Genomic DNA, 25,682 nt, shown 5'->3' with positions numbered 1-25,682 from the left:
ACCCCACTGTCGGCAGCCCTGAAAATGGTTTTCCGTGGTTTCCCATTTTCACACCAGGAAAATGCTGGGGCTGTACCTTAATGAAGGCCACGGCCGCTTCCTTCCCACTCCCAGCCCTTACCTGTCCCATCGTCGCCATAAGACCTATCTGTGTCGGCGCGACGTAAAGCAACTAGCAAAAAAGAAAAAAAATGTACTTTGCGCGGAATTAATATTTAATTGAAGTTTTACCTTTCCCGCTCACAAATCACTTTACTCATGTGGATCCACTGCACAGATGAAGCTAATGTGAGCTACCACACTACAAAAATTCACATGCTAATTTCACGTGAGCCACGAGTCTCGTATTCTGCGTCTATGCACTGTCCGCTTTTGCAGTGATTGCTTTGGCTCACGGTTTTCAACGACGATTTAGGGCGTCGTATTTGTTTAATTCAACTTAAGTCATGTTAGATGGCTTTAGGTTGTAGATATGGAGTACCGTTCTCTGTTCAAAACGTCAGATAACTAGTTAAGAGTATTAATCCTTCATTGCGACAGTAAGTAAATTGAAACTTAAAAGGAACATTTTGTATTATCAAGGACCGGGCGAGTTGGCCGTGCGCGTAGAGGCGTGCGGCTGTGAGCTTGCATCCGGGAGATAGTAGGTTCGAATCCCACTATCGGCAGCCCTGAAGATGGTTTTCCGTGGTTTCCCATTTTCACACCAGGCAAATGCTGGGGCTGTACCTTAATTAAGGCCACGGCCGCTTCCTTCCAACTCCTAGGCCTTTCCCATCCCATCGTCGCCATAAGACTATCTGTGTCGGTGCGACGTAAAGCCCCTAGCAAAAAAAAAATGTATTATCAAGGTGAGAGAGAGAAAAGGTTGTTATAAAATAAAGACTGCGAGCTTGCTCTTCAAGTGCAATATATTCTACTTGGGTTGTGAAGTGGCAATATATGCATACTCTTCACCTGATGCCACTGGAGGGTGGCTTTCGTAACAAGCATTCTTGGAAGTTTAGTGAAAGAAATAGAACGCCCTGGAAAAGTTAAGTGGAAACGTGAATACTCAGACCTGAATATGTGACTTGTCTTTCAAAGCACGATGAAGAGATTAGAAAATTTTGATTGAGAGTTGAAGCTTAGATGTTAGAATAGGTAAGAAAAAACACGCATGGGAATCCTTTGTCTCGCTCATAACCCTGGAGACTGACATTGGAGATATAGTACTTGCGTATGACAGGCAGAGCAAGATAAGATGCTCTTTGTATGTATGTATGTTTAGTCCTCAGCCCAAAGGCTGGTTGGATCCTCAACAGTTCCGCCATCAGCTGTCATAGATGGCCTAGGCATCACTGAAGAGGCGTACTAGGGAAATGAGGAGTGAGGTAGTTTCCCGTTGCTTTCCTCACCAAGCCAGAAGTTGCTATTACACATCAGTCTATTTATTACCTACATTCACTGGGATTTATGACGTTATTTAAATGTTATCAGCCTGGATGGAAACACCGTTGAAATGGTGTTATATGTTAACGTCATAATTCTATTTGGGATCTTTGAGCATCAAGACAACTTCAATGCGAGATAAGACTTATCCATTTGCTTTTCATCCGCGGTAAATAATCCACAGTAATCTACCGACGCGCCTGATGCGTGATTCGACCGATGACCAGTATTCCATCTCGATTTCAACCACCTGGCGCGTGAGTGGGATAAGTCCACGGGTTCAATATAACTTGTCGTACCAATGTTCTAAAATTCAAATTATTACAACTTTTAAAGAGTTCCACCTAACGTATCGCCTCAAAATCGGAAATAGTAGATTAAGCTATATCTTAGTTCTAAATTGTATAGTATTCCTGCGATCTATAAATAACACCTCAATATATCTTAATTACTATGATTTATTGACAAAATGTGATGGATAATAGAAGAATGTGAAATAAATGGATTGAAGATGCAAAATTAATTAATTAATTTTAAGAGATCAATCATTGACATATCATCGTTATATTCGTTGCTTGTTACATTAATATCTTACTGAAATGAACAAATATTTTGCTCAGGTTAGTGGATATGTCTTGTTCTACAAATATGCAGTGAACGTGTTCAGTAACGCAAGTATGGAATCGGGATAGAAGAGCTGTGTTTCTGAAGTTAAAACATCGTGAGAGGAACTGTGACTGCTAATTCGTAACTCATCGAATGTCGTGGAGTGATATGTGTTAACGGCGCTGTTTTACGGTGTCGAATTGCAAATTATCGTGTTTAAAAATTTGGTAAAGTTAAGCAATTAATCATATCACCATGTATTCTTGATCATTCAAATTGTAATTCTTCTTTTATTTCTTACGTCAGTTACTTTCCTTCATTTATGTACGTTGTTTCATAAAAAAAATAACTTAAGGAAAACGATTGGTTTCATATCTGCGTAGCAAACGTAGGCTAAAATTCATTTAAGATAATAACATTAATTGTCATTGCATCATGTGTCAACTTAGTCTCCAACTTAAATAAAACATACATCATAAATAACCAAAGAAATTCTCAACTACATTGAAGATTCAACATATGACCTTATGCGACTCAACTAAATATTAGGGAATACCATGGTTAACGATATCAAGGGACTCATAGTCAATTGAAATCACTGGTAAGAAGTAGCATTATCTACTCATAACTATCAAAACCTGCCATTATTAATATTTCAGGGTAAGTTACTTTATTGTAACAATACTATGTTGATATAATCATTTAAATAAATGATTCTCCTCATCAGGACTCATTTCGATGATCTATTCCCGCCACGTATCACCTAATGTTGTCATTATTGTATGATATGGATTCTCAATCAAAGCAATATTGTTACCGCTTCATAAATACAATTGATCCGACTTGCGTTAATTTTATCTACTTTCTCTTCAAATATTTCACTTACATTCATTATATCATCGTAGCAACATTCTCATATGACGTCTTTAACATTGATAGAATCAAAAACTACTCGAGCGATTTCGCAAAAAATTTCACAGTTTGCTCTTTTTACTTCTTAGAGGGTTTATGGTGTATTTTTAACGAAATCGGATAGGCAGTTTTATTATTATGAGTAATTTTATGTAATTTTATGAAATTGCAAAGCCGCACCAAGATTGGCTCGATTCGATGGACAGATTGTCGCTAGGCAACAGCAACTTACTGTATATCATGGTAGTCCGGTAATAAATGCTGTACAGTATATAGGAGGGTGGGAAGACGACGCCATGTTTTTTTAAGTACCTTTCTTGATAGAAGGTTCGTTCTTATGCTAGTTATTTGGAAATAGCAATCCAACATGCCGTGATCGAGATGTACCTTCATGTCATAGGACCAACTTTGATACGTCTGCCCAGTTTGAAGAATGTAGTTATGTTTATAGATGTGTAAAATATTTAAGAAACTCTGAAAAATATAGAACATCAACAGTGGAATGACACGAGTTATCACCCACTCCTAACGAAGAGCAACTGCTGGTTCCCAACGAGCAAAGGCAAGGTCTACGTAAATAAATGTCATAGTATGTGGGTATGTATGAATTACATCTTCTAAATCACTGGAGCGATTTCAACCAAACTTGGTACACTTGTAACTTAGTATCAGGAGACAAACCTCGTGGGGGAAAGACACAACAAGCACCCTTAAAGGTGGGGGGCAAGGGGGCTGAATGATAAAAATAATCGGAAGTACAGTAGTGTCGAATCCTTACTTTTTGGGGTCACTGAGATGAATAGTGACACTCCGGATGTTTTTAAGTCCAAGTTCAGTCCCTTTGGGTTGGGGGGCGAGGGGTTGTGGAATATAACATTTATCGGAAATAGTGTCGAATCCATAGTTCTCGGGGTCGCTGAGATGAATAGTGACACTCCGGATTTTTTAACCCTTATGAGTGTGGTTCGAGGGGGTGCAGATATCAAAATAATCCAAAATATTGTCGAATACATAGATTTCGGGGGCGCTGAGATGAATAGTGACACCCTGGACTTTTTCAAGTCCAATGTCAGCCCATTTTCGGGTGGTGGCGAGGGGGAATGAGATATAAAAATAATAGAAAGTAGTGTCTAATCCACAGTTTTGGGGGGCGCTGAGATGGATAGTGACACTGCGGACTTTTTATCCCTTACGGGTGGGGGTCGAGGGGGCGAGATATAAAAAAATCGAAAATAGTGTTGAATCCATAGTTTTCGTGGTCGCTGAGATGAATAGACACTCAAGACTTTTAAAGGACATTTTCAGTCCCCTTTGGGTTGGGGGATGATGGGGGAGCGAGACATAAAAGTAATAGAAAATAGTGTCGAATCCATAGATTTTGGGGTCGCTGAGATGAATAGTGACATTCCGGAATTTTTAAAGTCCAAGTTCAGTCCCCTTTGTGGTTGGAGATTAGGAGGGAGTGAGATATAAAATAAATGAAAATAGAGTCGAATCCAAAGTTTCAGGGGTTACTGAAATGAACAGTGACACTCAGGATTTGTAAGTCCAAGTCCAGCCATCACCCTTTGACATAGGGGTGACAAAAAGTGAAAACATAAAATGACCAAAATGGCTGAGGTTTGTATATTCCAGCAGAGGTGACAGCTAAATTTGGTACAAATATTACTTACTATTTGTGAGAAGTACTGTTGGGGCAAGACACTGCTAGAACCCCCAGAGTGGGGATTGAAATATAAATAAAAACGACTGATATTATTCTGGAACCATCGTTTCAGGACTACTGGAGCGATTTCTACAAAGCGTGGTACACATATGACTTACTATCAGGAGACTAACCGCTTGGGGATAAGACACCCCTAGCACCCTTGAGGGGGGGGGGGGGGGGAGCGGTCTGAGGTATATAATTCGGAAATAGTGTCACTCCACAGTTTCCGGGGTCGCTGAGATAAATAGTGCAACTCCGAAATTTTCTTAATTTCAAGTTCAGCCACGTTGGGATAGGGGGTGAGAAAGGGTAAAAAAAATAAAATGATCAAAAAGACCGAGATTATGGATGTATGTGCACAATTTCCAAGCATATCTGTCGACTAAATTTGGTGCAAATATTACTTACTATGTGTGAAAAATACAGTGGGAAGGAGATGCCCCTTGAAACTTTAGGGGAAGTGGGGAAATGCAAATATAAATACAAACTACTAATAATAGTGTCAAATCCATAGTTTTCATGACTACTGGGGCGATTGGAACCAAACGTGGTACATTTATGACATACTATCAGGAGACTAAAGGGGCTGCCTGGCCGAGGCGGTAAAGGCGAGCTCGGTTCGCCCGGAAGGACGTGGATTCGAATCCCTGTCAGGAAGTCGTAAAATTTAAGAAATGAGATATCCACTTCCGGAGGTGCATGTGGCCCTGAGGTTCACTCAGCCTACACCAGAAATGAGTACCAGGTTAATTCCTCGGGGCAAAGGCGGCCGGGCGTAGAGCTAACCACTTTTCCCCATCACGATGCGAGGTTAACAGTGGTGGAAGCCTTTACCTTTCACTCCTCCAAGGGCCTTCATGGCTTGTACGGAGGTGACTTTGCTTTACATCAGGAGACTAACCGTGTGGGGCCATCCTTAGGGGTGGGCGTAAGGGGCGTGGAATATAAAAATAATCGAAAACAGCGTTGAATTCATACTTTTCGGGGTCGCTGAAATGAATAGTGACACTTCGGATATCGTTTAAGTCCAAGTTGAACCCCAATATGCAGGGGCATGAGAAGAGGATAAGAAATGGAAATGTCCAAATGACCAAGATTATGGAGAGTATGTTCCAGCATAGGTGTCAAATAAACTTGGTAAAAATAACAACTATCTGGAAAAAGTACTGTGTGGACAAGACATCCTTAGAAGGGGGCGAAATATAATTATAACTAAAAACGACCGATATTTGTGTTGAATCCATACTTCTCTCGACTACGGGAGAGATTTCGACCAAACTTGGCACACTTTCGACTTAAAATCAGGAGATAAAATGCGAGAAGGTATGGTAACCCTAGCATCCCTAGGGGTGGGATAGGAGGGGTTGAGGTGAAAAAGTAATCGGAAACAGTATTGAATCCATAGTTTGTTTTCGTGGTCGCTGAGAAGAACAGTGACATTCCGGACGTCCTTGAAGTTCATGTTCAATCCCTATCGGCATAGAGATGAGAAGGGGTGGAAAAGAAATTGTCCAAATTGACCTAAATTACGGATGTATGAGTGTTTCTTCCATCATAATCCTCAAACAAAATTGGTACGCATATGACTTAAAGTACTATCTGAAAAAAATACTATAGGGTAAAACACCCCTAGTACTCCTAGCGTAGGTGATGAAATATAAAAATAAACGAAATGACTGATATTAATGTCGAACACCTTCAGGTCGCTGAGTTGAATGGATGGTTAAGTCACACGTATGGGTGTAGGCCTATGTGGGCATGTTCCAGAATGGTTCTCAACGAAACTTGGTACACATATGACTTACCATCTGGAAGAAACTACTATGGAGATGAAACATACCAACCCCTGCTGAGGGTGGGGAATGGGAGGGGATGGCATTTAAAAATAATGGAAAATAACCGATATTAATTTCGAATCCATTGTTTATGTGTCGCTGAGACTAATTTTGACACTCTGAATACCGTTTAAGTCCACGTTCAGCCTCCATTGACACGGCAGGCTGAATGGGGTTTAATAGTACATAGTCTAAAATGACAGAGATGTTTTGAATCCACTGCTTTTGGGTTCACAAGGCTGATTGGTGAGAATCTCACAGGTGAAATCGTGTAGATCATACCTAAAGTGCGACGTATAAATACATGTGGTTATAACTTATTTTTTGAAAGGATTAAATACTTCCCAGTAAATTCGTGCTTCCACAAGGATACAGTTTTATTCGAAAATTAAATAATCTAAAACTTTAAATCAAACACATCTAATTAATTCTAAAACGACATAATAGATGGTAAAAATCAATATTCCGAAAATATTATAAATATTTACTTCACACATAACTAGTTGGTAATACTAATCTTAAATGCAAATATTTGAAAACGAACCGGGCAACGCTGGGTACTACAGCTAGTATTGATATAAACTGGTGGAGGTACATGAAAGCTAGGGCGCTTGGATTGACTTATTTCAAAGCTGTATCGACCTGGATTTGTAATTTCAAGATAGTTCACAATGTTGTTAGTCAAAAGTTATGCACATTATAATTTACAAACATGGTCAATCGCCAGAAGAGATTGAGAATTCTAAGTTACCATTTGGTTTTGAATTCACTGACTGACAATATTTTTTCTAATTATTCATCAGCTGAGAATCTGAATACCGTACAGTCCGGATTTAATTATAAAATTCACGGGGACCACACCCTATCTGGCATAGGGGAAAGAGACAAACTGCTAGAGAGGAATTAGCGTCTGGAATATCACATTCGTATACAATTCAACCCATTGTATCCATAGAAGGTAAACCTCTCCCCCCATTTTTATTTTTTTACATGAATCAATTGGTATATTTGGTCCCCTTGTGTCATATAGCATGATTTAACCTCCTAATATGCATAGACTGTTGTTGTTTGAGTCATCAGTCCATAGAATGGTTTGATGCAGCCCTCCATGCCACCCTATACTTTGCTCACCTTTCCATTTATCCGTAAGAAAATATAGTCAAAAACGTCTACTGAATACGCTTTTTGTGACGTCCTGCTATTAATTCGAGGGTATATAAAGGCAAGCGCAATGATTTACCATTAAAAACGTGTCTTCTGAGTTAACGCAGAGAACCGACTGAGTTCGAACGGGGTATATTGTAGAGGTTCATAATTGCAGGCATTCCGTCAGAGAATAACGGAGATTACATATGCCCAGGTCATCTACTACCGATTTCCTTGTGCAGTGGAAACGTCAGATAACACTGAACCCAATCGTCTCTCTGTAAATCAAAACAAATTAATTGATAGGGACTACTGAACTCTAAAGCGTACTGTAAGAACAGTCGTCAGACATCCTTGTCAGCTATTGCAGAAGACTTCCGTTGTGGATCAGGGGCACAGATCCGTGACAGAACGATCGTTCAGATGGCATAGAGTCGTGCTGCTGTCCGGAGGCCACTGATTGCACGAACGAATGCATTACGTTGCTTAGAACTGGACAAACAACTTCTTCATCGGTCTATGAAGTAGTGGAAGGAAGTTTTATGGAGCGATGATTCACGATATATGCTCTGTCACTCACCCGGGCGTGCGTGGACTTGGCGGATGCCTGGTGAACGATTCACCTGAGCGGGCTGTGGCAACAGTGAAATTCGATGGAGGCTGTGTGATGGTCTGAGGCTGTTTTTCGTAGTTTGGGCTCGGATCATTAGTTCTGGTCGATGGCACAACGAATCTAGGCGTACATGAAAACTTTTAGACCATAATATGCCTCCCTCATTGTGAGAAAAGTTTGAAATGGGACCTTTCCAGTATCAGCACGATAATGCTCTTGTCCACAGCAAGGACCATTGCATCGTGGTTCGAAGGAAATCAGGTGGATGTACTGGACTGGTCTGCTCAAAGCGGCGACCCGAACCCCATCGAACATCTTTTGGATGAACTGGAGCGTTGATTGCGCGCCAGATCAATTCGCCCAACAACCCCGAAAGAACTATTCACCATGCTGGAGTAAGAATGGAAAAAACTCCACTTTCAGTGTATCAGAATGGAAATCTTTCCGCGAGGATTAAATGCTGTAATAGTGAAAAAAGAAGCTCCTACATGCTATGGCTGACATATTTGGAAAGAACAGAAAAGGGTGTTTTGATAATTTCCGTTAGGTATTGTATAACTTGTTCACAATCAGGTAAAGTTGACAAGAGTATTCTTGAAAAATGGTGAAATTACCGTTGTTGGAACAAAGTGTAGTCTGATTTTTAACAATTTTCTTTACCTAGCGCTGACATGGGCAGGTCTTATGGCGACGATTCATTTTCTCTCCATCAACACAATCTGCTCGTAATCCCGGATAAACGCATGCAGGTAACAGCCATTCTATCTGCTGCAACTTCACTTGCCCGACCTTTGGGTGTATACATTCTCCGTCAACTTCCAACTGCACAAATGCATCATTCATGCAATGTGCTTATTGCTGTTTACATTTTTACATTTATGCTAAACAGATTCTAAATCAAGATCCACAAATGTGTTTAAGTATATGTAAAGGGAGCTAAAATTAGCAGGATAATCATCAACGATAGTCGAGTTTCCTGTCATATTCATTATTATACCATATCTATCTTGAATCATTAACATGTATAATTACCGCTATGGGCAGGTAAAATAGGTGCATTAAGTATTGATTATAGCTGAACTTGACATCGCAGTTAGTTCTATATCATTAGCAGTGAGATATGAATGCCCCTTGTTAGTTCTGAGGTTACAAATAGTACAGATAACGTGACAAACACAGTGGCTTCTCACCAACGTGGCCGTGGTTGGAATCTCGGCCAATATTTTTAGGTATTTTTGAAATGTAGGTGAACGTGTGAACGCTGGTGTATTTATAAATGTTAAGTACACTTCATTTGCAATGTTGGCAGTTTAATTTGAGTGTACTACAGAGAAAATATTCTAATGAATATGTTGACGTGTAAAAGATAAAATTCCTACATTGGTATTCTATTAATAGTGAAGGCGCATATTTGACCGTTCATCTAAGCTTCATAAATATTTCAAAACCCCAGTATGAACAATGTGAAAAAGGACAGGAGAAATATACAAACAGAAATTTACGAAACTACAGGTTGTCGTGACTTCTATCTCCAGTAGAATCGAATCAACATTTTGTGGAATTTATACCAGCTGGTAACCTTGCAATGGCTTTCAGGGCTGTACAAATTTGAACTTAATATACTGATTTGTTTTGAGAACACTAGTCTTCAGTATGGTCTAGAGATAAACATCAAAAAGACCAAACTAATGGTAGTTGATCGGCAAGGTGAAATCCAACTTACGGGATACCTAAAGGACCTGGATATAATTAAGGAATTTGTATACTTGGGGTCTGTCATCACTGACACGGGAAGCTGTGATAAAGAGGTGAAAAGACGTATTGTCTTATGTCGTGCTGCAATGGTTAAACTTACTAAGATATGGCAGAACCGGGCAATATCAAAAGCCACGAATATGCGCTTGGTAGAATCACTAGTGTTCTTCGTCTTTTTGTACGGCTGTGAGACCTGGACCGTGAATGCTAAAGACAAAAAGCGCATTGATGCCTTTGAGATGTGGTGTTCGCGGAGAATGCTGCGTGTACCCTGGACAGAAAAAAGAACTAATGTTTCCATTCTGGACGAACTCTGCATCAAGAAACGCCTATCTTCCCGTGTGAGTGAACGTTACCTCCAGTTCCTTGGCCACATTTTAAGACGAGATGGAGAGAACTTGGAAAAGGTAATTTTACAAGGAAAAATTGAAGGCAGTAGACCACGAGGAAGAACAGCAAGCAGATGGATAAATCAGGCGAAGAAGATCACTGGGCTGCCACTTCATATCATATTAACGAAATGTGAAAACCACTCGGGATGGAGACATCTTGTCAAGGTTGCAACAAGGAAATGATGGAGTTATGAGGTCACGACGCTCAGTAATGAGCACAACGACTAATGATGATGATGATACTGATTTTTATTTGCTTGAGTTTATCAGTTGATATTATATTCAAAGAACAGCGAACGGCTATGGAGCCAATCTCTGCATTCGGGAAACGAATGGGTTCGACCCCCAGCGTTGACTGACCTGAGAATGATTTTCTGTGGTTTTACATTTTCACTTCCAGGCAAATTCCGGGACAGTTCCTATTCATAGGCTAAAGCCGATTTCTTGCACCTACTTTCACTCAGCATCATTCATTTCATGTTCATTAGCTCCTTAACTGAGGTTGGCTTCAGGAAGCGCAACCGTCCGTAAAAGCATGCCATATAAATTCATCTCTCCCCATCCTCGAACCCGTAACAGGACTCGAGTCTAAGGGGTGACCATACGTATACATGTTGTATTTAAAGAATAAAGTGGATCAGTATGTTGAGGTTCTTAATGTCGAGGTCTAATGATTCTGAATTTTGAATTCCTATCGATGGTGATAATAGAAATTACGAAACCTTTTTTATTGGGTAGGGTAATGTGTAGGCCTACTTCTTAACCCACGTTATTCCCGAAACGAGAATTTGAATGTGTAGTGAAGACTCAATATTTTGTTACATTGTGAGGAAATTATGAACTACGTGCAAGGCCCATGTTCGAAATTAATGTACCTGTACCTTTATTGCTGTTCTTGTCTCCTTCAAGTTAGATGACCTCAGTGACGCAGTTGGTTAGCTGCTCTCCTTCTCTTATGAAGATTGTGAACTCATTCCTGGCTGCGGCCACTGTGTGTTAAATGCAACAACTCCGCGGCATGCCTTCAGGTTCGTTAAAATAACACCTGAGGGACAAATTTCCAACACGCTGGCGTATGTTAAGTCGGCTGCCACTTACTGTGGACGTTAAACAGATAAAATCCTAGGGGGACGATGACTTAGATGTTAGGCCCCTTTAAACAAAACCATCATCATCATCATCATCATCATCATCATCATCATCGAAATAATCCTTTGCTGAAGCCTGATTCATTTCTTCGTAGGCATTCACTCGTCGGTTATTACAATGAATGTCTTCCGAGAGCATCAGTGTAGCCGATTATGGTTTCTTATATGGCTGAAGAGGCGATATTTATTACAACATGCTCGGCTGCAATGCTGATACATGAAATCTACCAAAGATTCATGTTGTTGTAGAATTCGGTGGTCAGTTCAGTGATTTTCTCATACTCTTTTGAGATATCTTTTATCGGACTCGTGCGTTCATCGCTGTCGTTTCGAACGCTGTGGACAATACTTCCCCAAGCTATAGCCTTCCAGTTTCTGAAGGCAATTTGGCACTTTGCCATATTATACTTATTCTTGAACACATTCTACGACCACACTATAAGGCATGTGGGTGCCACGGCCGGTTTATCGAAGTTATAGCCTCGACGTTAGTGAAATTAGTCTCTTCCAATAAACCGATGTTTGTTCGACAGTCGTTCAATTTTAATCTATCACAGCACTGGTAATTATTTTTCACATATTTAAACGTCTTCTGTTAGCAGTCCAAGTTCATAAGTAAGTATTGGTGTCATTCTGACATTGTTAGCGTGTTGCTTGACTGGAAACTGAGAACATGACTTTCGAAGACCCTTTTAAGGAGGCGACCGAACTCCTCACTACCACTTATGATGCGATACTAACATTTGTCGAGAGTTGGCTGCCAAAGTGAGCTCAAGATTAGATTATCACATCCAACCATAGTGCTTAATTTCAAGTATATGCTTTCGATCCTTCACAAACGAATTTTTTTGCTAGTTGCTTTACGTCGCACTGACACAGATAGGTCTTTTGGCGACGATGGGATAGGAAACGGCTAGGAGTGTGAAGGAAGCGGCCGTGGCCTTAATTATGGTACAGCCCGAGCATTTGCCTGGTGTGAAAATTAGAAACCACGGAAAACCATCCTCAGGGCTGCCGACAGTGGAGTTCGAACCCACTATCTCCCGGATACAAGCTCACAGATGTGCGCTCCTAACCGCACCGACAACTCGCCCGGTCACGAAAGGCATCACGTATTGGATAACCGCTATATGGATTGATAATGAACTTGTAGATATTCATCTAATCCTCAATTAGTACTAAATCAGAATCAAATCACTGGTATCGTCTGTTTATTCAAATTATTTTCTTAGTACGGAACGAAGTGCTCTAACCAGACAACTTTTCCAGTGATCAACATGAAATAAAATCAGAATGAATTACGTTTACATGTAAATAATCTACTTCTGCTTACATCAGAATTAGTATACACTGACTGACAGACAGAGCAAATGCAACACCAAGAAGGAGTGGTCAGAACTTTATGCCAATTGCAGGGTAGACTGACGTCACTGAGGTATGCTCATGATGTGAAATGCGCCGCTGTGCTGCGCACGTAGCGAACGATAAATGGGACACGGCGTTGGCGAATGGCCCACTTCGTACCGTGATTTCTCAGCCGACAGTCATTGTAGAACGTGTTGTCGTGTGCCACAGGACACGTGTATAGCTAAGAATGCCAGGCCGCCGTCAACGGAGGCATTTCCAGCAGACAGACGACTATACGAGGGGTATGGTGATCGGGCTGAGAAGGGCGGGTTGGTCGCTTCGTCAAATCGCAGCCCAAACCGATACCCATAGGGATGTGTCCACGGTGCAGCGCCTGTGGCGAAGATGGTTGGCGCAGGGACATGTGGCACGTGCGAGGGGTCCAGGCGCAGCCCGAGTGACGTCAGCACGCGAGGATCGGCGCATCCGCCGCCAAGCGGTGGCAGCCCCGCACGCCACGTCAACCGCCATTCTTCAGCATGTGCAAGACACCCTGGCTGTTCCAATATCGACCAGAACAATTTCCCGATTTCCCGTCGATTGGTTGAAGGAGGCCTGCACTCCCGGCGTCCGCTCAGAAGACTACCATTGACTCCACAGCAGAGACGTGCACGCCTGGCATGTGGCATGGTGCCGGGCTAGAGCGACTTGGATGAGGGAATGGCGGAACGTCGTGTTCTCCGATGAGTCACGCTTCTGTTCTGTCAGTGATAGTCACCGCAGACGAGTGTGGCGTCGGCGTGGAGAAAGGTCAAATCCGGCAATAACTGTGGAGCGCCCTACCGCTAGAACGCGGCATCATGGTTTGGGGCGCTATTGCGTATGATTCCACGTCACCTCTAGTGCGTATTCAAGGCACGTTAAATGCCCACCGCTACGTGCAGCATGTGCTGCGGCCGGTGGCACTCCCGTACCGGTACCTTCAGGGGCTGCCCAATGCTCTGTTTCAGCAGGATAATGCCCGCCCATACACTGCTCACATCTCCCAACAGGCTCTACGAGGTGTACAGATGCTTTCGTGGCCAGCGTACTCTCCGGATCTCTCACCAATCCAACACGTGTGGGATCTCATTGGACGCCGTTTGCAAACTCTGCCCCAGCCTCGTACGGACGACCAACTGTGGCAAATGGTTGACAGAGAATGGAGAACCATCCCTCAGGACACCATCCGCACTCTTATTGACTCTGTACCTCGACGTGTTTCTGCGTGCATCGCCGCTCGCGGTGGTCCTACATCCTACTGAGTTGATGCCGTGCGCATTGTGTAACCTGCATATCGGTTTGAAATAAACATCAATTATTCGTCCGTGCCGTCTCTGTTTTTTTCCCAACTTGCATCCCTTTCGAACCACTCCTTCTTGGTGTTGCATTTGCTCTGTCAGTCAGTGTATAAGAATTTTTACTTCACATATCTATTGAGTAAGATTTGATCAGCTTCATACTGTTTTGTAGACTGAACTCCTCACAGCTTTTGGACATTGTGATTATGCCCAACATGAAGAGCTCTTTTCTTGGTAATGCTGCTGGCGGTAGATGCTTGTATACCACGACACAAACTTTTCTGTAAGTATGGAAGATGGGAAGTCAACTTCTCTTTCCAAGTTTGGAACGGTAACTCAATCAATAGGCCTTTCAAGCAGGAAACAAAGACGTGTAGACATCAAAATTGATTTAGGCCCTTCACGTGACGGAGTTACGGGAACACAACGTGGTAAATATTGAAGCAGAACAACATCGAGATAGAACTCTTCTGCCCTCTATGAAGGGAATTACTGTAATTTTGAGGCTATGATAACTAAGAATTGTACCAGAGTCTTCAAATAAAGTGAACTATACGAATTTTTATATAATTCATTATTTAAGCGGAAGTATCCCAAGGATTACTAAATATTTCTGAGTGCTTATTTTCACTGTTGTTCCTCAGTTTGTTCAACTGCAAAGTCTGAGGTTTCATCACATATTTTGCTATGGATTTAAGAATATAGAAGAACGTTTTGCATCCAGTTAAGCGTGCTTTTTCATTAGTCAATTACTTTGAACACACTGCAGAATTAAAACAAATATCTAATACTTATGTAAAGAGAAGGCTTCGAATTTTCTTTTTAATTTAGAAGATTATACCGATTACATGCTCATATCTGATAGTAAAATGAAGTAGTCGCTAAACTGGAGAAGAAAGGTGAATTATTTAAAGGGAAAAATATCATGTATGAAGAAATAACTCCTGCTTCAGCTTATACGGTAGGTAGTCTAATTTTTGAAGGGGGAAAGAAGTTCATCTGATGCTTCATATTTTGCAAGGTCAGCGTATGAAAGATCTGTGATGACACATTTGGCATTTACCCGACAAAACTGATTAGAACTCAGCCATAGATTGCCTAGCAGAAATCCGGTTTAATCTGCCATCTGGTAGAGTAAAACGGAACGTATAAATTAACACGGCAAACAGCGTGGCGCGTGCTGTGTGTGTTGTGTAGGAGAGCTCCGTGTTACCAGCCCGAATTAGCAAGATAATTAGCAGACAGGTCCGATGAGTGTGTGTCAATAATTACACCAGACAACTGACATCTAGTTCTAGTAAAACCATGTCCGTAAAAGGTGTAAATAAGCGTGTGTCGGACTTTGAAACAAAGTTTGTTAAACGGATGGATGAGTTATAAGCTCGCTTGGAACAGTTGAGATCAGCCAGTGCCAGCAGGGCAGCCAACACTAACGACCGCGCCGATGAAAATCTGTCTTCCCTCTGTTCTGAGTTCAAAGACTTCCGCCAGTAAATCTCGGCGGAAATTTCTTGTGTAAAGGAGGAGTTATTAGTTGTGCAACAGCGTCTTGACCAGTACGAAGCCAGGGCTGACGAAGCCGAACAATACACTAAACGGAACTGTCTACTCATACACGGGGTGAAAGAAGAACCGGCTGAGAATGTCTATGCCAAAGTGATAGAGACAGTAAAATCTAACTTACAAGTGGACTTATCGATGGATGACATCGATCGCTGTCATAGATTGGGACCTCTACGCAGATCAGCTGCGGAAGTCGTGACCTCGGGAAACAGGCCGATTATAGTTAAATTCGTCCGGTTTCATGTTCGCGATCGTGTCTGGCGCGCTAAGAAGCTCTTCAAAGGCACCAAACTATTGGTTACGGAGTCATTGACTGCTACAAGAAAAGATCTTTTAAATAGAGCCCGAGACCAGCTCGGAGTGCGTAACCTTTGGATCCACGAAGGAAGAATCATAGTTCTAGGCAAAAACAAAGACAAACTTACACTGACCACTAAAGCGGAACTAAATGCAGTTATTTCAGGGCTAGGTGATTAGTAGAGTACATGACTCATGGATTTACGTTTTAATTATAAGTGGTTTCATTAAAAATTTAGTGTGAGTGAATGTTTAAATGATTCAAGTGGCTTACGTAGGCAAGAGGAAACCATGGTAAGTTGCCTTCTGTTTATTTTTGATTATGGCTAACACAGGTAACAATGTAGCTTTCTCCCTGGGCAGGGCAAACAACCTTCACCTTGATACTGAACCCTCTCACCCTTCTCTTTCCCTGACTCCTTCTCACCCCGCCCGCAGTCACCTGGAGAGAGAATTCTCGTTCCTTTCTCCGCTCATTACTGTGTGCCCATGTCAATGCTCAGTCTATAATTGCCCATCACACTGAGCTGAAAGCTATTTTTGAAGGAAGCATGGTAAATGTAGCAATTAGTGAGAATTGGATGAAGGAATCGGTCCCTCTAAACACGGTAAATATAGAAGGATTTAATGCACTTTTTCACAATAGACCGAAGTGCCGTGGAGGAGGAGTAGCTCTATACTACAGAAACAATTTAACGGGGAAGATTATACAAACTTCGACATTATCTACTGACACCTTAACTGAATATATGTTTGTAGAAGTATCTGTTGATGAGACTAAAGTACTGATTAGAGTTGTTTACAAACCACCAAAAGCAGGAAACTTCACCGACTTCGAAGAAAATTTACTAAGACTCGTACCTACCTACGAACATGTACTCATATTTGGTGACTATAACACAAACCTGTTAATAGACTCCATTGAAGCAAATCGTTTACAGAACATATTTTCCTCTTGTAACATGTCAGTATTGCCACTTAACCCCACTCACCACGTGCACACGGCTAACGGATCCTCACACACTATAATAGATTTACTTATCACAAACAGTCCTCAGAAAATACTAAAACACGGACAAACTTCTGTACCTGGTATATCATACCACGATCTCATATATTTAGATTATTCTTTGAAAGTTCCCAAAACAAAGCCGAAGTGGATAAACTATAGAGACATGAAAAAGTTAAATTCTCAACAATTAATACAAGATGCTAATCTCTGTCTGTGGGACGAAATACTGCACTTGATTGACAATGACGAAAAAGTAAAGAGGTTTAACACATTAGTGTTGGAATTGTATAACAAACACGTACATAAACGTACTGCTAGGGTGACTCGCAAAGCTGCTCCATGGTTATCAAATGACATTAAGTCCGCAATGTCTGAACGAGATGCACTACAAAGATGTTACAAGCACACATTATCAACTGAAGATTTTGAAAAGTACCGTGTGCTTAGAAATAAAGTTAAACAAATAATCAGAAACACAAAATATGCGTACTTCCAACAATTAGCCAGTAAATTGAACACAAAATGTACCTGGAGACAACTCAGATCCGTAGGTATTGGGGGGAAAACAACAAACTCCAATGCGCATGACATAAATCCAGATGAATTAAATGCCCACTTTACTAGAGAAATAGTTAATACCGACCCTCATATTATACAAACAACAAATTCTCTTCAATCTACTCCGTTACTACAACGGCCTTGGTTCAAATTTCGTAAAGTAAATGAAAATGATGTAAGAAGAAAACTAACATCTATCAGATCACAAGCAATCGGAGTGGACGACATAAAGATATCCTTCTTCGTTACCTTGATAGATGTAGTATTGCCAATTTTAACCCACATATGTAACTCATGTCTTTCGGAAGGTTACTTCCCACTGTTTGGAAGGATGCTTTAATTTTCCCAGTACCAAAAAATCTCTAGGAAATTCTCCATCTGACTATCGACCTGTCTGTATACTTTCTTCACTTTCGAAAGTCTTAGAAAAACTCATGCATGAACAACTGCTCCAATATTTGACGCACCATTCGTTACTTGATCACTTGCAAACTGGATTTAAAAAAGGACATTGTACATCTACTGCTCTTCTAAAAATTACGGATGACGTAAGAACAGCAATGGACGAACGTAAAGTGACCGTGCTCATTCTCCTAGACTTCAGCAGTGCTTTTGACACTATCAGTACGGACATATTAACAGCGAAATTGCATTCCTTCCATCTTAGCCACGCTGCTCTCAATTTGTTCGCTTCCTACTTCCATAACCGACGACAGTGTGTTGTCATGAATGATAAGAGAACGGAGTGGAAGTACAAAGTTAATGGTGTGCCACAAGGTTCTATACTCGGCCCCCTGTTATTTATTTTATATTTGAATGACATCTCTTCTAAGTTGAAAAACTGCAACTACCATCTCCATGCTGACGACCTTCAAATTTACTGCCACACAAAAGTGAATGACATAAATGCAGCTATTGAAAATATGAACCGAAACTTAGAGCAGATCAGCCGTTATGCAGCTGAGAATTCTCTCTCCATCAACCCAACGAAAACAAGCTATCATACTAGGGCAGAGAAAACTGTTTGCTCATTTACACAGTCTACAAATTCCAGTCATTCAACTAAATGGCGTTGCTGTCCCATTCTGTAAATCAGTAAAAAGCCTTGGAGTCACTATAAATGAAACTTTAAACTGGGATGAGCATGTCACTAACGTATGCAGGAAAGTTCATTCATCACTTCATCCCCTTAAGATTCACCAGACCGTATTACCTCTCAACTTAAAAATAAAACTGGTTCAAACATTGATACTTCCAATTTTTAACTATTGTGATGTTGTGTTGCTATCTGCTACCAGTGAACGAAACAGGAAATTGCAGAGAGCTTTAAACTCCTACATTAGATTTATTTTTTCATTGAATTTTGCCTCGCATGTATCCCCTTTTTATGCACAACTTCCTTGGTTAAACGTAGAGCGGCAGAGAAATCACCATGCATCAACCCTTATCTATCGGCTCTTGACTGAAAATATACCTGAATATCTCTCCAGTAATTTCCGTTTTCTATCTTCGTTTCATGACCGTGACACGCGATCTGGGTCAACAATTGCAATACCTCCACATCATACATCTGCCTTCAGTAATTCTTTCCTTGTGTCGAGCGCTAGAATATGGAATGCTTTACCCCCTGAAATTAGAAATTGTTCCTCATTAATTATCTTCAAAAAACAGTCTAAAGATTTCCTCTTGAATACGTAGGCTATATCATGTAGTTATGTGTGAATGTGTGAGTGAATGTCTGGAGCAAATAGTTCCCAAAAGTTTACATAAATTACTGTTATATTATATGAATTTCACCTAGAGTAGTTATTGAATTTATATTTCTAATTTTAGACTTAGGATGTAATCTTTCAGTTTTAGTCTATATTAAGTTATATTATTATTATATTACTAGCTGATGTACCCGTGCTTCGCTACGGGATTCTCAGAAATAATGTCTTTGTGGTTTTCCTACCTGAAGTCGTCGGAAGGAATGTAGTGATTAAAAGCAAATTTATATAAAATACTCGATCAAATTAATAAACCGCGCATTTTCACACTTTTAACGAACAGTACTACGGTGCCGATTTAACAATCCAAAGATTCAGTGCTGCAATGACCAGATCGCAGACAGCCGTGAACACTTCTCTGCCATTATTTCGTTAAATATGCACACTGCTCATTCCAGTCAGTGCCTCAGAGTAGCAATTGAATAGCTCGAATGCTATGATGAACCAGTTTGTTACGTATCAGTAGTATCAGAAGTTTATCTAACTACCCAGCTACTTCCCGCCAATTTTCAGGCAGGCTGTTATACTCGGTACGACCGGGTGAGTTGGATGTGCAGTTAGGGGCGCATAGCTGTGAGCTTGGATCAAGGAGGTAGTGGGTTCGAACTCGACTGTCGACAGCCCTGAAGATAGTTTTCCGTGGTCTCCAATTTTCACACCAGGAAAATGCTGGGGCTGTAATGTAATTAACGTTGGGGCTGCTTCACTCCCAATCCTAGCCCTTTCGTATCCATTCGTCGCCATGAGTCCTATCTGTGTCGGCGCGACGTAGAGCAAATTTTAAAAAGAACTCGGTATACAGCAGTAATCCCATCTATCCGAGATAAATGGCAACAGAGACACAAAGCAAATCACAACAAACAATGGTCAATGTAATGTTATTGTTGATCAATGATATGAGCTTTCTGTATTGTAGTCTTTCACGTTCAGTTTTCTTTCGACTCTGTGATATAAGGCCGTCTTATAAAATTAATTATAGCGTAGACTGTAGTTCCTTAATCCCCGACTTTACATACCGATTTTCATTAAATTCTGTTTACCCATTTTCTCGTGACGGCGCTGATATGATCTTAGCAACAAAAATCCATATTCATAAATATCTCCTTTATCATAGCCGATATGGTCAAAATGTATAAGACATAAATGATGGGAAATTTAATACTGTGTAACTTTATTTATGTAGTAATTGTCCATAAGACCACCAATAACACAAATATTCGAGAATTAAATTTTGGGCCTTCCTCTAAACTACCATTTTGCTCAGCGTGAATAAAGTTATTTAAGGCCTAGATTGTAGCGACTTATTCCCCGACTTTGCGTACCGATTTTATTTACGATGGGACAACTAATAACAAATATTTGAGAATTAAATTTTAGGCCTTCCCCTAAACTACCATTTCTTTCAGAGTGAATAAGATTATTTATAGTTTATATTGTAGCAACTTACTTTAGAACTTTACATACCGGTTTTCCGATAGAACCACTAATAATATAAATATTTGAGAATTAAATTTTAGGCCTAAACTACCATTTCTCTCAGCGTGAAAAAGATTATTTATGGCCTAGATTGTAGCGACTTATTTGCGGACTTTACATACCGATTTTCATTAAATTCTCTTCAGCCGTTTTCTCGTGATGCGTGTACAGACAGACAGACAGACAGACAGACAGACAGACAGACAGACAGACAGACAGACAGACAGATAGACATTACGGAAAATAAAAAAATGCATTTCCTTGTAGCTATGGACATGACTGATACAGAAATACCATTATTTTCAAATTTTGAGCAATGTAGAGACAAAACTCTTATTTTATATATATATAAATATACAGTGTGTTAAGTTTGAATATTAAGTTTGTATTCGGTATTAAGCCGCATAATGTGGTTAAGTGTAAGAGAGGGTCAAGAGCCCTAACTTCACCACAAATAAAGACATCAATAAATAAATACATAAATATATGGTGTCAAATACACACGGCAGCTGAGATCAACAAGACTTATTCGTTCAGTGAGGAAATTATGTCTAACTACTAAAATAGATGTGTACGGGTACTTGGGAAATGAAAATGAACTTCAATCTCGACAAGTGTTTAATGCAGTAAATCGGCTTCAATTTTCACAGCATAAACCAAAACCACTATAACATGAAATGTATGCCACACTTTAATGCAGGGCCACTCAGGGTGCATACGCTTGGTGCATGCACTGTGCACGGTGCAAAAGACGACTTCACTTGGTTGACCAGAGTGCAGACCCCCCACTCCTCGATTTGGAGCAATAGCGCTGTCTCTCTCTTTCCCCACGCCTGTCTCGCTCGCTCCCCCTGTCTCCCTCTTCCTCACTTGCTGCGTAGCGCTCCAAATCCGAGCCGAATTGAGCCGAGTTGAGCCGAGCTTAGTTGAGTAGCCCAGAGACGAAGGGTTGGTCCGAGCCGTGCCGAGCGGGAGCGATGCACAGTGCACGGAGCTCTTGCGCCTCGATTTGCACGCGTGAGATTTTAGGCGTTTGAGAGGCCCTGCTTTAATGTATCATTATCACTGTATACTAGTTGAAACTGCTTCCTCTTATAGTGTAGTTTTATGCCACTCCACTCTTTATAGGCTACTTGAATCCTTCGATCCCTGTATTTATTCAAATAATACGGAATAATATAGAAATAAAGTTAAACAGTGTCTTGGCAATGCGCATCACTGACGCACATATACAACCTGTGACAATAAAGTTCGGTGAACAGTCCTGTACTATCAACACAGGTGAATAATGCACGACAGTGACCTTACTGTCCTTCGAAATAGTCCCCTCCCATAACTATGCACTGCTGAGATCGGCGATACATGTCCTGGAAAATTTGCAAGAAGGCTTCCTTTGAGATGGTACTCAAAAGCCTCGTCACGTTTCGTTGGATGTCAGGAATGTCGTCAAATCTCTTTCCTTTCAAAGCGAATTTGATGCGTGTCTTTTCGGCTCTGACCTTTTTCCGACGAGGGGATCCCGGAGATGGTCATTCCATGCTTTGCTGTTTCGTTTCATGGTCGTACCTCACACACCAGGTTTCATCCTCAGTGACAATACAGTACAAGATATTTGGTGTCGCATCCGCCGTTTCGACAAAATCCTGTGAAGTCTCTAAACGTGCCTACTTCTGATCGTCGGTCAAGTGATGTGGCACAAGACGAGAACAATTTTTCCTCTTCCCTAACTTCTGGGTAACGATTTGTCGCACGGATTCACGGTTAATCAGCAGTTCATCCCCTATCATGCGCACAGTTAATCGCCGATCGTTTGTGATTAATATCCTCACCTTCTCAATGTTTTCGTCACTAACGGCGGTCGCCGGTCTTCCGCTACGGGGGTTGTCAGAAACACTTTCCCGGCCTCCTCGAAAACGGGCGAACCACTCGTACACACACTTCAAGGACAGTGCTTGATCTTCATAAACACGTACCAGCATCGCATGTGTTTCTTTTCGTGTCTTGCCAAGCTTAAATCAAAATTGTACATTGCTCTTTTGGTCGTTCATGTTACTGTTCGCAGTTCAGAACCAACGCACTAAACACGCACTGTGTCAAACAGGTCTTACACGGCACACATACGATGCTCAACTGAACAAGGTTGGGAGCAGGTGGTCAAAACCTGCTGCTACGCAGGTGCAGCGTTGTGTGTCGCCAGTATTGCTGGATCGACTTCATTCACCGAACCTTTGGTTTATGGGTTATGCTGTGTACATGTTAACAATACCCAATAGCGAACTCAAGTAAATTACTCGTCGGATTGCAATGTGTTGAGAGAAGGATGCTGTTTACATGTGTTTCAGTTGTCAGTGCTAATAATAACGAAACGCAAAATAATATTGTAAATTAATTTCAAACTGGAAAAAGAAAACGAAATGAGTTTGAGAGGGGATCCACATCTCCTTCCGTATAACCTCCAACCACATTAGCACTGTTGGTTTTCAGTTAAAGAAATTGCCAAGAACAGTTTTTCTCAGTGTGTGTTGTACTTTTTCCACACAACTACATTTATTGCTTGTATCATATAATAATCTCAAGACTTACAAGTTATTATAAATTTACGAAGTTATAAAGTGTTGGAGTAAGCGGCCCATTCTCTATAATTTAAGCTCAAAGATGTTGTTAAGGTTCACTATTCTATTTTGCAGTGTCAGGATCGCGGCCTAGCGGATTACGCGGAACTTGGTGGGGCTGAAGGATTGGACACTACTCACCTTAACGTTGACGATTCTATCTGCGGGACGGACTCTCGACCAGGTAAGCAAAATATAATTAATTATATTTTATTTTGAGAGGAAAAATCTCACGCAAATAATTGAGTTTACGAGGTGCCATGTGGTAGACCTTGGCCTTTCGGGGCTGTTACGCCATGGAGGAGGAGGAATTCTAATATTGAAAACATTGCGAACGACCCTGATATACAAATATAATGACCAACACGATGTGACGAACTGAAGATCCATTCCTGTTTGCTGGGTGATAGGGAAAGTAGATAATAAAATTACTAGTCGATATATCCTTACAAATATTTGTGAGCTTTTTCTCTCAACAGTTAGGATTAGTTTTCTGTCACTTGAATCTATATTATCATATGTATCATCATTAATTAATGCTCAAATTAGGCAATTTGTACTAATAAGAGCGGGTGGATTTTACAACAGAATATGACAACCCTTTCCACATCATCATATATAATACCCTGAGAGATTTTACTGTGGAATTTATTCACAATAATATTTGTGGCGAGGTTTCTATAAGAAAACAGACTTTATACCACTTTTCAAAGGAATTACTCCAGAATCTTCCTTGTTAGCCATTATTTCCTATCTGGCGATTGGTACTTACTGCACCCGATATTTCTGACGTTCATGGAATTTTATATGACGATGTAAAGAATCTGTAACTAAGATATTGGATTTAAGTGTTGATATAGATTTAATTGGGAAATACAGAGACTTACTTCAGTTCCATGCAAGTTATATTATAATTTGTCTGAAACTTAATTGAGGGTGAACCCATGCCAGTGTTACATTATTTGTTTTTAAATGGCACTAAAATACTGAAAATAAGATGAATTTTCGGAATGTTAGCGAACTGGACTTAAAAGAAACAAATAATACAATATTTAAAATTGATTATTTATGAGGAAATTATTTTTATTTTATTTTTGCTATTTGCTTGACGTTGCACCGACACAGATAGGTCTTATGGTGACGATGGGAGAGGAAAGGCTTAGGAATGGGGGGGGGGAGAGCGGCCGTGGCCTTAATTAAGGTACAGCCCCAGCATTTGCCTGGTGTGAAAATGGGAAACCACAGAATACCTTCTTCAAGGCTGCCGACAATAGGGTTCGAACCCACTATCTCCCGGACAAAAATAGGAAATTATTAGTGACAATTCGGAATAAATTCGGAATTTTTCAAATTATGTTAATTATATATTCCCTTCAGTAATTCTTCGAAGCCGGATTAATGCTGACTAGTGTATTTGGGTGAGATTGATTTATTCACTCTAAAAGCTCCATTAAACAGAATTTACAATAACCTTTAGCCGGCATTGATAAAACTGTCTATACATCAGTTGAAGATAGGGTACCTCAAGATTGCCAAAGTATTTTGTGTGTTCCTGGAATTTAAGAGATCTGGTTCTAATGAAAACTTAATGGGAGGTTCACGCTTTGAAATTTAGCACCCGTCAACGATTGACTCGCGGTGATGATCAACATACTATGCAGTGCTAAGGCTTAAACTCCTTCAAGGAATATGCTTCGGAACACTTTTTTTGTTTTAAATTACTCTTCTTTTGCCTGCTGGATATCATCATTATTGGAGACGTTGTGAATCTCCCTCTTCATATTTCAATTTATTTTAACTGGCTGATCATTTACCATAAAGAACAACAATTATCACCACTAGCAAAAAAAGGTCCAATTTTAAATTTGGGATATTTAATAGATTACTTTTCTCCTAATAAATTCCGAAGAAATGACTAGATCGATAGATTCGTATCTTTACTAGTTTAAGATTTATAATAATTTCTAATAATGTATTGAAGACTACAATCCGTTATTAATACACTTCCTACTTCCCTTAGTAACAGCTAATTGCTTATATTGACAAGAAGAACTTCCACACAAAACGTTCGGTGATGGGCTGAGCACTGTGCTACTACAGTATTCATGGATTGTGAACGTTGCTAGCTACCAGCAGCAGTTAAACCAGTCAATTAACAAGGA

At 40.6% G+C, this 25,682-nt stretch overlaps 1 protein-coding gene across 1 annotated transcript in view; it reads left to right on the top strand.

Moving 5' to 3' along the window:
• Nucleotides 1-25,682, top strand: part of LOC136867272 (corticotropin-releasing factor-binding protein) — a 563,493-nt gene that overhangs the window by 504,192 nt on the left and 33,619 nt on the right. The window contains exon 7 of the mRNA XM_067144418.2: nucleotides 23,596-23,704. Coding sequence (XP_067000519.2) covers nucleotides 23,596-23,704 — 109 coding nt within the window. The remainder of the gene's footprint in view (nucleotides 1-23,595; nucleotides 23,705-25,682) is intronic.

Source organism: Anabrus simplex, chromosome 3 (assembly GCF_040414725.1).
Source record: "Anabrus simplex isolate iqAnaSimp1 chromosome 3, ASM4041472v1, whole genome shotgun sequence".
NCBI lineage: Eukaryota > Metazoa > Arthropoda > Insecta > Orthoptera > Tettigoniidae > Anabrus > Anabrus simplex.
Note: the sequence above shows the minus strand (reverse complement) of the source record. Positions and strands in the feature narration are given on the sequence as shown.